General features: G+C 37.7%; 4 protein-coding genes and 2 non-coding genes across 6 annotated transcripts; 3 read left to right on the top strand and 3 right to left on the bottom strand.

Moving 5' to 3' along the window:
* Positions 1 to 1629: 1629 nt before the first annotated feature.
* Positions 1630 to 4053, top strand: LOC137726325 (cytochrome b561 domain-containing protein At4g18260-like). The gene is made up of 4 exons (XM_068465238.2): positions 1630 to 1977; positions 2069 to 2233; positions 2890 to 3038; positions 3320 to 4053. Exons 1-4 carry the CDS (start codon positions 1822 to 1824, stop codon positions 3684 to 3686), a joined length of 837 nt encoding a protein of 278 aa, XP_068321339.2. The 5' UTR covers positions 1630 to 1821; the 3' UTR covers positions 3687 to 4053.
* Positions 4054 to 4406: 353 nt separating this feature from the next.
* On the top strand, positions 4407 to 7184 carry LOC137726322 (urease accessory protein G). The gene is given in 6 exon segments (XM_068465236.2): positions 4407 to 4758; positions 5357 to 5417; positions 5582 to 5783; positions 6092 to 6213; positions 6351 to 6455; positions 6779 to 7184. Coding segments are annotated over 6 exon segments (843 nt in total). The 5' UTR covers positions 4407 to 4489; the 3' UTR covers positions 6863 to 7184.
* A 724-nt stretch (positions 7185 to 7908) lies between these two features.
* On the top strand, positions 7909 to 10123 carry LOC137726323 (uncharacterized protein At4g18257-like). Its single transcript, XM_068465237.2, has 3 exons — positions 7909 to 8310; positions 8611 to 8931; positions 9680 to 10123. The coding sequence occupies exons 1-3, from the start codon at positions 8027 to 8029 to the stop codon at positions 9843 to 9845; spliced, it is 771 nt and encodes a 256-aa protein (XP_068321338.2). The 5' UTR covers positions 7909 to 8026; the 3' UTR covers positions 9846 to 10123.
* Positions 10124 to 10404: 281 nt separating this feature from the next.
* TRNAL-CAA (transfer RNA leucine (anticodon CAA)) lies at positions 10405 to 10492 on the bottom strand. The gene has a single exon. It is a non-coding gene; the product is annotated as a tRNA-Leu (tRNA).
* An 87-nt stretch (positions 10493 to 10579) lies between these two features.
* On the bottom strand, positions 10580 to 10652 carry TRNAR-ACG (transfer RNA arginine (anticodon ACG)). Its single transcript has one exon. It is a non-coding gene; the product is annotated as a tRNA-Arg (tRNA).
* Positions 10653 to 11118: 466 nt separating this feature from the next.
* LOC137724587 (protein SRC2-like) lies at positions 11119 to 12050 on the bottom strand. The gene has a single exon (XM_068463348.2). It carries the CDS (start codon positions 11919 to 11921, stop codon positions 11358 to 11360), a length of 564 nt encoding a protein of 187 aa, XP_068319449.2. The 5' UTR covers positions 11922 to 12050; the 3' UTR covers positions 11119 to 11357.
* Positions 12051 to 12692: the final 642 nt, after the last annotated feature.

Below are 12692 nucleotides of genomic sequence, written 5' to 3'. Positions count from 1 at the left end.
AAATTTAAAATTCAAATATAAATAGTACCTAACAAAAACTGACCGTACAATATACGATAAATAGATACAATTGCAGAATCCTATAATCCTTAGGATCATTTTCCGTTGAGATTGACCATGTACCTTAATACATGTACACCTCGTTGCTGCTTTTTAACGACCGTCTCAATCAAGGAGTCTGCTTGGTTCCTGTAACAATTCTATTATTGATGGAGGAAGGAATATTTTAATGAAAATAGAAACTGCAAAAATTCAAGAAAAAACTTTCCTACGCCTGTTTCATGACACGAACCGATGCTTTAAATTTAATCTCATATTTCACTCATTTAATATAACAAATGTGAGAGACTCGCCGAAGAAAAATAAATATATGCAAGTTTTTGTCCTGTTTAAAATTTAAATAAGCCACTCAATACTACAGTCTGATGATATTCCTTTTCACTTGGAAGTGAGGTGTCTTGGGTTTCGAATCTCGTAGATAGCGAATTCGATACCAAATTAGGTTGCTCATTGTGATTTAACTGAACTCTCTCTCCTCTTAATGTAAAAATATCGATGTACTCAAAATAAAAAAATTCAAATAAACCGCAATAAGAAAGAAAAACGCACTGTACAAACATACACGTGAAGCTGAAGAGCAAGCTAGAAAGCTAAATATGAGTTAGCTAGATTGTCATATCTAAAGTTTGGTTTTCTTTAATACCTTTTTTGTGATTTGGCGGTAATCATTTGTATATAAAGACCAAAAATCACGGCAATTTCAACCTCCACTTTCAACTTTGGTTGAAATTTTTGAAACTACCTACCTAACATTCATATCATTCCCCTTCTTTTGTTTCTAATTCTTTGTCTATATCTTCTCTCTCACACTATCTACCATCCATCAATCGCCCCAGGCTACAAATCCAATTGGAGGCAGATTGTCTACGCTCCTGTTTGGATGCCCTTTCTATCTCTTCCTATTTGTACGGTCACGATTAAGTCATGTTAACATTTTATATTCCTATTATTTTTTGTCTTATTATCTCTATAAAAAAAAATCAATATAAAATGTTGACGTGGTTTAACCGTGACCGCACAAAATATAAGAGGATGGGAAGGGCACTCAAATAGGAGGGTAGACAATCTGCCTCCAATCCAATAAGCTATTATAGGGTTAATGGAAAAGCGAGTAGAGGGATTGATTGAATAAAATCCTTAATTTTATGGAGGTTTTTCACCGAATTATCAAAATCATTGACGGTAGACAAATTCAGAGACCATTTCTATCGATTTTCAATCTCAAGGACCAAAGTGAGGAGTTATGCCAATCTCAGTAATCATTTTGGCTAAAAGAAATCAACTTTTATTTTTAGGGTTTTCATGTCCATGGATCCATGTTAACATTACATTTCAGAAAAAGCACTAATAAAATACTTTTCAATGGAGAAAAAGCACTAATGTAATTCCAAAATTAAGATATAAATTAGAACATGACAAGTGATTTGCTCAGAGGTTTTCCTTTTCCAATTAAACTCTCCAAAGTGTTTTTCATATATAAAACTTCTAGTTTACTAAAATTTTCCTTTTTCTACTCACTTATGGATCATACCACATTGTCTAAAGCAAGACCAGCCTTGAAAAGTTACACATACATTCAACTTTTCCTTCTCCAAATTCTCCCAAAACCCATCCAAATCAGATTAACTATATACAACACATCCTAAAAGTGTCTACGCAAAATGATGAAAATCTGAAATCTGTGGAGAGAGAGAGAGAGAGAGGGTAAAGGCTTTGGTTCTTCTTTTCCCTTGGCCTTGTAATTCAGTCAGATATTGAAGAATGCAAACTTCTCTCAAACTAGCATCTTTTGCTATAACTACATATTATCTTCTTCTTCTTTTTCTTCTTCTTCTTCTTCCATTAGTTGGCTGCTCATTTCATGAAGATGTCAACCAACACAGCAGTCACAAGAACATAAAAGAAAACATTCACAAGGTATAGTGTTTTTAAATCGGTTTTGCCTTTTTCTTCCGTCTTTTCGGATGAATTTCTTCTTATTCTCCTTCTCGGATTGTTGTGTTTGCAGCTGAGTCCACGAATGACGTTTAACGTTACAGTTCACGGCCTCCTCGCATGGTTTTCAATTGGGTTTTTGATGCCTCTTGGAATACTTGTAATTAGAATGTCTGTTAGAGAGGAACGTGGGACAACAAGAGCCAAAGTTCTCTTCTACCTCCATGTTATTTTGCAGGCAAGCTCTTCTTAATTTCTTCTCATCTTTCTTTCTTCCAATTCGGGCGCTGTTTTCCGAAAATTATCTAATTAGAACTAAGAACACTGATTATCCAATTACCATTTCATTAACTGGATTAATTATGATCAATGAATTAAAACATCAGTATTCTTTCAAGTTTTGATCTTTAAACATCAGTAATCTTTCAAGTTTTGATCTTTCTTCTCAGTAATCATGATAAGCCACTTTAACTTTAATCATGCTGTCCACTGTTTCTTTTTTTGTTTATAAACCTATCTGCACCACCTTTTTAATTACCTTAAAGTTGAAAAAATACAGAAACCATATTTGTCAATAATCCTATATGATTACTTGAACAGCAAGAATACATAGCAAGTTTCTCTCTTTCTGCTTAAACTCATGAATTTGTCTCCTCCAACTCAGTAAGATCCTACATTAATCAATCTTTGTATACTTATTTTGATTAACTTCACAAACTAAACTCACCATAATCATTCCTGTTTTTGTATATAAAAGTAAATTGCAGATCATCACTGTCTGCTACGTACTCCATATACTGGCATAATTGCTCTGTCGACGTAATAATTTAGGCATGTTAAATACAACTGTTATTGTATATGGTGGCTTCTGATTGAACTTCGATGTATACACAGGTGTTGTCGGTGCTTGTTGCCACAGCTGGAGCTGTGTTGTCCCTAAGAAACTTTGAGAACTCATTCAACAACCACCACCAGAGATTAGGTCTTGCACTTTATTGTTCGATATGGATACAAACCCTAATAGGATTTTTCAGGCCACATAGGTAATAGTTAAGTAAGGGACAGTTCGGTCCACCTCTATTAAAAATAGACGAAAACAACTCTAAAGTTGTGAATTCTTACACTATTGGTCGGCCCTTCCTTCAGTTTAACCGTCAAGTTAATCTTTGTTGTCTAAACAGAAGGAGGAGCTAACAGTGTAACGATTCGTAACTTTAAAAAGTTGCTTTTGTCAAATTTTCTAAAACCACACACCGAACTATTAGACTGTTGATCCCGTCGTTAACTAGTGTCAGATTTGAATGAGAGTTTTTGTTTCTTATAGGGGAAAGAAAGAATGGAGTTTTTGGTACTTGGCACATTGGATGCTTGGGACAGTGATATCCTTGTTTGGGATAATCAACATCTACACTGGATTAGAAGCCTACCATAAGAGAACACAGGGAAGCTCAGGACTTTGGACTATTCTTTTCACAGCTGAGGTCTCCTTCATTGCTGCCTGTTATCTCTTCCAAGACAAAAAAGATTACATACAAAAGCAAGGAGTGATTTTGAGCAATCTTGAACAGCCAATCACAATCAGGCAACAAGATGAAGAAACTGCTCAAAGGCAGCAGCAAATTCAAAGGGACTTGTTGCCAGATCAGCAGCCACGTGGCAAAGTCAATGCACTCAAGAACTTGTTTGACTGAACTACAACATGGGTTTTGTTTATCTCTTTTGCTTTTGTTTGTGAGTGCTCATTTGTTTTTATTTTTTATTTTTTATTTTTTATTTTATTTTATTTTTATGCTTTGTGCAACTGTGGGTGATTTTTAGCAGGAGGACAGTGATGGAGTGCATGCATTAAAAAGTGGATGATGGAGAGGGCACTCAGAACGTCATATACATATTAATTTGTATACATATTATTTATGGACACCAATAAGAAGGAAATTCTGAGGAGTGTTTCAATTGTTGTACATTATTGATGTATCATCGTGTGTAAAGTTGGATATTTGACCATAAAACGACATAAATACATAAGAACACAAGAACACAAGAACGTATTACGGTTCATTTGAAGTTGGACTACTTCCACACTAGTGTAGTTTTATTTTTAATATGATAATCGGGTTACAAAAATTTAAACATTTACTAAGGGTGTTCATAGTTCACACAACCACCAATACTACAAAGGAAAATATTGCTCTTTAACAAACAAATTGATTGACAAGAAGATGAACGTTTGACATTGTAACGAATTTGTAAATTGATGTATATTATTGTAATGTTTAAAATATGAGATATGAAATTTTTATATGATTCAAAAATTGAGATGGTAAAATGTAATTTATCTTTAGCAATTTTAAATATTAATTAAGGGTGTTTTGGTCAATTAAAAATTTCTAGTTATCCGATTCCGTGTGCGCCCACCCAAACCAACCCAGATATCCCCATTCTTCTCCCTTCGCCCTTTTGACCCACGGTAGAACTCTGCAGACTCTAGTGATCAATGGCTGACCACCACCATGATCATCATGACCATGACGATCACCACCATCATGATCATGATCATGGTCATAGCCATGGGAGTTCAGCAGCACCAAATTCATTTGTGGGTCCAGATGGGAAGGTGTACCATAGCCACGATGGGCTGGCACCACACTCACACGAACCCATATACTCCCCCGGGTACTTCAGCAGAAGAGCTCCACCTCTCCTCTCCAGGAATTTCAATGAAAGGGCTTTCACCATTGGCATTGGTGGACCTGTTGGTACTGGGTAAGCTGGGTCATTTTTGCCTTTTATTTATATATTTTTAATTTTTTGAATTATTGAAAAAAAATATCACATTCATCAATTGCATCATAGCTTAAAATACTAGAATTTATGTAAAGATTGACACTTTATTTTTACTGTAATTCTGCTTTCGGGTTTTTGAGTGTACGGTTGTGATTTCCGCACTCCTTTTTCGCCTTTTGCGCTCCAATTGAATAAATCAAAGGAAAATCAAGCGAGAGAGTGAAGGGAGTGCAGTAGGTGCAAATGGGAGTGCGGAAATCACTCTCGGTTAGGGGGGAGTGATACAATTTATAAATATGTTTCGTGCAATTTTCATGAATTCAGCAATGCGGATTTGTATTGGTTTCCCCCAGATTCTCCCTGGAAATTGTTTAGTTGCTTGGACAGTGTAGCACCCACCAGCAATCTCATTTTGCAGCATGGCAATTTATAAATTTGTTTGAATGACTTCGGATTCGTGATTTGGAATTCATGCCTGGATTAGTTTTCTTAGTTGTGATTCTTGTGAATACTAATTTGCTAGAACAAATCGTCCCGTTCAATGATAGTTGATGAAATGCTGCTTCATGTCATACAGGAAAACTGCTTTGATGTTGGCTCTGTGTAAACTTTTGCGTGACAAGTACAGTCTTGCTGCTGTAAGTAGGAACAATTTCGAATATTTAAGCTTTTGTGTCTTTACCTTGCTGCAAAATCGTATTGTAGCTTTGGGTAGTAATTGTTAATGTCTGCGAAGACCTTTAACGCTGGTGCTTCAAGTTGATTGAGGAAAGGTTAAATATAATAAGCGTAACAATTGCAGGTGACAAATGATATATTCACAAAAGAGGATGGTGAGTTCTTGGTGAAGAATGGAGCACTTCCGGAAGAAAGAATACGTGCTGTGGAAACTGGGGGTTGCCCACATGCTGCAATTCGCGAAGACATCAGTATTAACCTTGGCCCTCTTGAGGAGCTTTCAAACTTGTACAAGACCGACATACTGCTTTGTGAATCTGGCGGAGGTATTTTCCAAAAGCAATTGTAGAAGACTATTGCAAATGATTTGATCATTTCAGTTTGATTATTGCAATTGACTGATGGTCGTCCTGTAATTGCTCTAATAAGTGTGAAATTAAATGACTTTATGGAGCCATCTGGAGTTTGGTGTTAATTTGAGAAAATGTTGCAAAAATTTAGTTCGGATGGAAATGCTTATTGTAAAGTTTGCAGAAATGGAGGAGTTTTGTATGTGAATGATGACTAGTGGCTGAATTGAGGTTTTCTACATTTTTTTCTGAAACGCTGTACAATTGAATTTGTGTGGATGCAGATAATTTAGCCGCATACTTCAGCCGGGAGCTGGCTGACTATATCATTTACATAATCGATGTATCTGGTGGTGATAAAATTCCATGAAAAGGTGGCCCCGGCATCACTCAAGCTGACCTCCTGGTATGCGTTTTTTGATATTCATTGCTGTTGTTCCGAATACTATATCTGTCTAGTATCTGCTATCAATTGTGTTGACTAAATTTTGATTAAATGATAAGGGATTGATGTATGAATGACTTAATAACATTGGATTGCAGGTGATAAACAAGACTGACCTTGCACCAGCAGTTGGAGCTGATTTAGCAGTGATGGAGCGTGATGCGCTGCGAATGCGAGATGGAGGGCCGTTTGTCTTTGCTCAGGTTGGTTGGTCGTACCATCAAATTAGTTCACTAGCGTTTGTAAACATGTTGTGAGCTTGATATTTGTGCTTTTAAAACTTTGGGATGCACAAATGCACTAATTTGCTCGTTAACATGAAATTTGCTCAACATCAAATCAAAAACCTGTGTTTGCTCAGTTTCGGAAATCACATAATCTGTGATTACTACTTATCCTCGACACTATTATCCCTGTCAATGTTTCGTTGTGCCAGGAGGGTGGTTCTCGAATGATTTGTTGTTATAGGAACGATATTGAATTTTTATGTTCATGATTTACATGCTTGAGAACCGCGTATGTGCAGGTGAAGCACGGGAAAGGAGTGGAGGAAATCGTGAACCACATATTACAGGCTTGGGAAGTAGCAACAGGGAAGAAGCGCCACTGAATCCGTCATCTATGAAGTTTGGTACCTTGTTTCGTCGGTCCCCTCTACATTGAAGCCTCGATGAATAAATGTGACTTCAATTTTCTGTCTCTTTTATTGCACGTACATGGATGTTTGTCACTTCGTTGCTTCCCTCGTTCCAGTCCCAGTTATAAATGGAGTAAGAAGGCTCCTTTGCTTCAATGTACCTCAGTTGAGTTGTATGTCTTAAAAGATCAAGGCAGTCACTTTATTGAGCTACACATGTCTATCAGGGGTGATTTTCGGACTAATCGGATCAAAATACAGGGTTTCAATACCAATCCAAAAATTTCGAATCAAACTTTGTTTCTACTTGTTTTTGTGAAAGCAGTTAATCTTCTGGGCAAGTAAGATGCGAAAATTGACTAAAACATTTACACACAACAAACTATTTTTATGATTTATAAACTACACATTGTCTATTTTATGTAACTTAACCGTTGAATACAATTTATACCTAGCTGTAATTAATTAAGCTCGAACTTGACAAATGCAGGAGCAAGGATCAAACATTAGCACCGAGATGACACAGTTAATTAAACTTGACTTAATTGTATATCAAAGTGACGAGTAATGCACCATTTTCAGTATCCACTAGGTCCTTGCCTTTGCATATTAGAGTGGCAAATATGCAACAAAGATTAAGGATGAAACAAATAGTTAAGAGATATTACTCTCTTTACGCCTTGAATGAGTTCTAGAATATTGATTTCGGGTTTTTATCTTCTAAATGGGTGTAAAAATAAATTTATATATTAAAGTGGGTTTATGAGGGTAATTTAGGTAGTAAAGTTGGGTTTAAAGTGATATTAATAGTTTGATTAAAAGTAATATAGGATTAGAGAGTAAGTTGGGTATAGAAAAATGTTACATGGGTTCAAATAAAATTTCCCATAAAACATCTAGTTTTGTAAATTGCAGCAAATAGTTCTGTAAAAAAAAAAAAATTGTGATAAATTATAAGAATGGGCCTGAATGGGCCGGGCCACAATGTGGCGGTGGAGTCCATTACCAATTTACCACCCGCCCGACTGAAGTAGCGAAATTCCGCGAATCCGATAAAATTAAATTCGAACAGAGGAAGGAAAAAACCAGAAATCTCCAGTTACCAACCAAGAATTTCAATCCTGAAATTGCCCAAAAATGGCGGCGGAGGACGAGGAGCCAAGGAAGAGAAAGGTGGTTGTGGAATCCCTCGGATGGCTGACGGAGTCCTCAATTATGCCGAAGAAGCACCGCGCCATCGCCGGCGTCGGAGCCTCCTCAATCATGGAGCTCAAGGCCCAACTCTATCAATCCCAAGAAGAATCCAAGAAGTCCAAAGAACTCGGCGGCTCCGACGTCGAGTTCCATCGCGCCAAGAAGAGAATCACCGCACACGACGCTTTCTCCGCCAAGAACTCCGGCGTCGACGCCCGGGCCCACAAGTACGTCTCTTTCTTTCTCTTTTTTCCCAATTTTTTTTCTGGGTTTAATTTCAATTTACTTAATTATCAGCTGTTTTGTTGTATTAGTGTAATTTATGGGTTGGGGTTCCTTTTGGTAATCTAGGGTTCTTGTTGTTATCTGATTATAAATTTAGGGTTTTTGGGTTCTTTTTAGTGAGAAGATGAGATTTTTGAGCTCTGTGTTTTGGACGTTTCAACTTCTGTTCAATACCTCTAGGCTTTAATTTGGGGTTCTGCTGAAATCAAACCAATTATGTTTTTTTGCTGGTTTAAATTCAGGGACAAGCTTGAGCTGAAAGCAGTTCATGATGGATCGGCGAGCTATGCAGCCTTGGAAAGGAAGGCTGCATTGTACGATAAGCTAGCAAGGGGTGAGCTATCAGATGAAGAAGATAAAGAAAAGTATTGTGTGGATTTTTTCGGCAAGAGAGTTGAGCAGGACGAACCGCAGCAGACTCAGCACCGTGATTCACCTGCGGTAGTATCTCCGGAGAATCAAGATGGCGAGATCAACGCTTCTACGCTGTTTAGCACGAAACCTTTGGGGCTTGGGCGAGCGGATGCGACAGTGGACAATGATATTCACAAGCGTTTTGTGAGGTAAAATTTTCAAATTATTTCTGTGTTAAGTTATAAGTATATATGCCGTACAGACAGTGTAGTTAGAGTTAACTAAACATAATCAAATAATGAAAAAGCTTTCGACGCTTGAGTGAACCTTTGTTATTGTTATACTGTTATTTTTCAGTGTTACCATATTCTATATAATTCTGGATACCCTAACGTTTAGCCACAGTAATTTGGTGTTGCCGCTGTTCCTCTTCTAAGCTTCTAAGGTGAAGTAGTTGAGCTGAGACTCATATTTGGGCTGGGGGTTGGTGGTAGAACTCGAATCTAACTGCTATGAATGAGTTGCTTAAGCTCTTCGAACCGTTCTTGATTTGCATTCCTGTTTTTTTAATTTTCGTTTGCTCTATATAGGACTGCTGATCTATTCTGTTAAATTTCATCTGATTTCATAAGTCCTGTACAATGTCTTGAGTGCCGGAAATGAGCTGAATAATGTATAAAAAGAATATAAGAGTGTAGTTTTAGAACTACGCTTTCGACACAAAAACTAGGAATCTATTTCATCAATAAATGAAAAAATGGTTTGGATTAGGGTTCCTCTTATTCTCTTCTTTCGTATTATTTGTTTGTTTATAGTTTCTCCATTTACATGGGATGTTTCTTATTGCTTGAATCTAGTCCTTCATCGTCCTGGCCACCGCGTATTGCTTGATTGAAATCTCCATGCTCCTGGCAACAGACATCTCATGATTTCTGGTCTTGTGTTCCTTTTCTTCAGGGAAGTACACGAAGAAGCAAATCAAGCAAGAGAGAAGGCATCTGAGATCAAACTGCGTAGGGAAGAGCAAGCAGCTGCTCGTCGGGAGAAGTTAAAACAGGCTTATATACGGAAACAGTTAGAGAGATTTAAAACAGCATCATGTAATAAGGAACAGACAGAATAAACAGCAGGAGGCGATGATGACCACAATAGCCATCTCGAATCCTGCTGTTCGCTTCAGGGTTCATTTTCGAAGGAAAGAAACATGTTAAGCCGATTGACGCCAACCAAGTGGCTCCGTTAGTAGTTTCTCCATGCAGGCACAGAACAAGAGCATTTGACATGTATTCCTTGCTTGAGCAATAAAAAAACTGTAATTATTAGTCTTTTTCCTTCATAAATTTGTACCCTTGATGTAATTATGTACCTTCTATCAATGCTTTCCCCTTTTTGGCCTTGCAAGTACCCTTTCGAAAGGAAGAAATCAATTTGTCCAGTTAAATGGAAGACCATGTAAGGAGAAAGCCGCCAGCACTATCGCGTAGCTATCCGATATTAAATTTTCAAATATCTCTGTGTCAGTGTGACTGAGCCGAATCCTGTTAAAATATTGTCGTATAAAAAGAATTACAAAGGATATTCCCTAGTTTTGACTTTTGAATGTAGACTAAACATGAAAATTGGATTAAAAAGAGCTATATATACAAAAAAAAATTACAAAATAGAAGATAATTGTTGTAGAATGTCAGAAGTGGGATTTGAACCCACGCCCTCTTTCTTTCGAAGACCAGAACTTGAGTCTGGCGCCTTAGACCACTCGGCCATCCTGACTTATTGTTAAGCTATTTTGTATCTCTTTATTTTACATAAAATGTATTGCATTTAAAACAACCAAAAAATAATAAAAAGAAAGGATGACGACTCTGCTGGGGATCGAACCCAGAATCTCTGGTTTCGTAGACCAGCGCCTTATCCATTGGGCCACAGAGTCACTTGTTGATGTTTGTGGTTTGTCTTACTGATTTATCTTAGTCTGTTATCACTTCGTGTGAATAAATTCGTCAACACAATCCATTCTACTATGTTTTTGTTATACCTTTGTCCTACTTGACCTTTAAAATTATTCTAAATTGCGTATTTCTTAATACTTTTATTGAAGAATAACCTAATCGTCAAAAAATTATTGTGAATCGCGTATTTTTTAATAGAAATACTTTCATTGAAGAATAATCTAATCATCCAAAAATTATTGCATCTCACATATTTCTTAATACTTTTATTGAAGAATAGCTTAATCATCCATTCATATTATAATACGTGAAAACAAACGCATCATGATACGTGAAAACAAACACAAACATGATGCGACCAACACATGTTATAATGCGTGAACAAAACAAACATCTAATGATAGTGTTCTAACAATCTCTCCAATTTTGTACAACCTACTAATCAGATTTAAAAAAATAATAATGTTATTTGAACCACATTTATTCCATAAAACAAAGAAAGTAATTAAATGTAAGTAACTAAGAAAAGATAAAACCATTTAAACCACATTTACTTACTAATCACCTCCCTAATATAGTGAGAGTGATCCAAACAAGTACCAGTCCATTGCATGCACGAAAAACATAACATTTGCTCTACGTGTCACATGCACTTTTATACAAGTGACACATCGAAAGTTCAAAACCTATGCCTCGTCGCCTCCTTTCACCGCCACCACCGTCTCGTCCTCCTCCGCCTCCTCCCTCACACTAAACGACAAAGACTCCCTCCTAATCAAGAACCTCCCCGTCGGCGGAACCCACAGGTTCAGCAGCCCGTGGGGTCGACCCGACGGCCTCCACACCTGCACCGTCATGCACTGTATCGGATTATCCGCCGGCTCCCGTGCGTCCCCGCCCTTCAAAACGTCGCACAGCAGCACCCGCGCACTCCCCACCGGCTTCTCCCTCACGAGCCCGTGCGCGTAGATGTCCACGTTCAGCGCTGCCAGCACGTCGTTCTCCAGCAAGTCTTCCCGGAACTTCACTTTGACGACCTCGTTCCACGTGGGGTTGGTCCCGCCGTGCTCGTCCACGCTCGTCCTAGCCGCGTGGTAGTCCTTCTCCACGTACACCACCGCGTACGCCCTCACTTGCGTCACGTGCTTCACGTTCTTCAGGTCCTGCGCCGAGATTATCAGCACTTCTATTTCTCGGAACTTCGTGGTCGCCGCCGGCACCGCTCGCCGATATTTCGGCACCTTAATCATTTCTGTTCTGAATTTCCAACCAAGTTGAGAGAGAAAGAGAGAGTGAGTGGAGAGACTGCTCTTGCAATTAATTTGTAGTTACATTGGCGTTATTTTTAATAAATATTTGACACATGTTAAAACAAAATTATCCGTTTAATAAACGCCAGAGGATGTTCATTGAAATCAAAGTGGTCTAGGATCATTCAGAATCTGAAAAATATACATGTGAAGGTCAAAGATCTTCTGAATGCTTGGTATGAGTTATTTTTATGCCTATCAAATGTTTAATAGGCATAACGTATTGGGTTGACAATGCTCAACAAAAATTCTCTCAATATTACTTATTAGATTGCTCAGTATTTTGTTGAAATTTATTGATATGTGCGCAACATCGTTTGGTTAACGACAACAAGCAAACTAAGTGTTCGACGAATACCTGAGTGAATAAACTGAATTTTTTTTTGCACGCTTCCCGGTCTGAATCCGTCACTGCTTGACACATGATGAGAGCATTTGTGTTTGTGCTAAAAAAGTATTTAGTATCTTTAACAATATTCTAAACCAATCACACACTGTTACAAAAATGCGTAACTTGTTTCTTTGGATAAGTTAAGTTTCTCCACTCTCCATTATGTGGGTCTCAAATTTGAAAGGTCCAACTTCTATTGTGGGCTTTAATTTTGAAAGGCCCAATTTGTAGAGCAATCCAATGACCTCAATATTCAATCATTCGTGGACAGCACATTGCCCACAAACCTGGAAAGCTCACATGTATGCCACTAAAAATGA

The sequence above is a fragment of the Pyrus communis genome, chromosome 5 (genome assembly GCF_041283825.1).
Source record: "Pyrus communis isolate YQ-2024b chromosome 5, ASM4128382v1, whole genome shotgun sequence".
Classification (NCBI taxonomy): domain Eukaryota; kingdom Viridiplantae; phylum Streptophyta; class Magnoliopsida; order Rosales; family Rosaceae; genus Pyrus; species Pyrus communis.
Note: the sequence above shows the minus strand (reverse complement) of the source record. Positions and strands in the feature narration are given on the sequence as shown.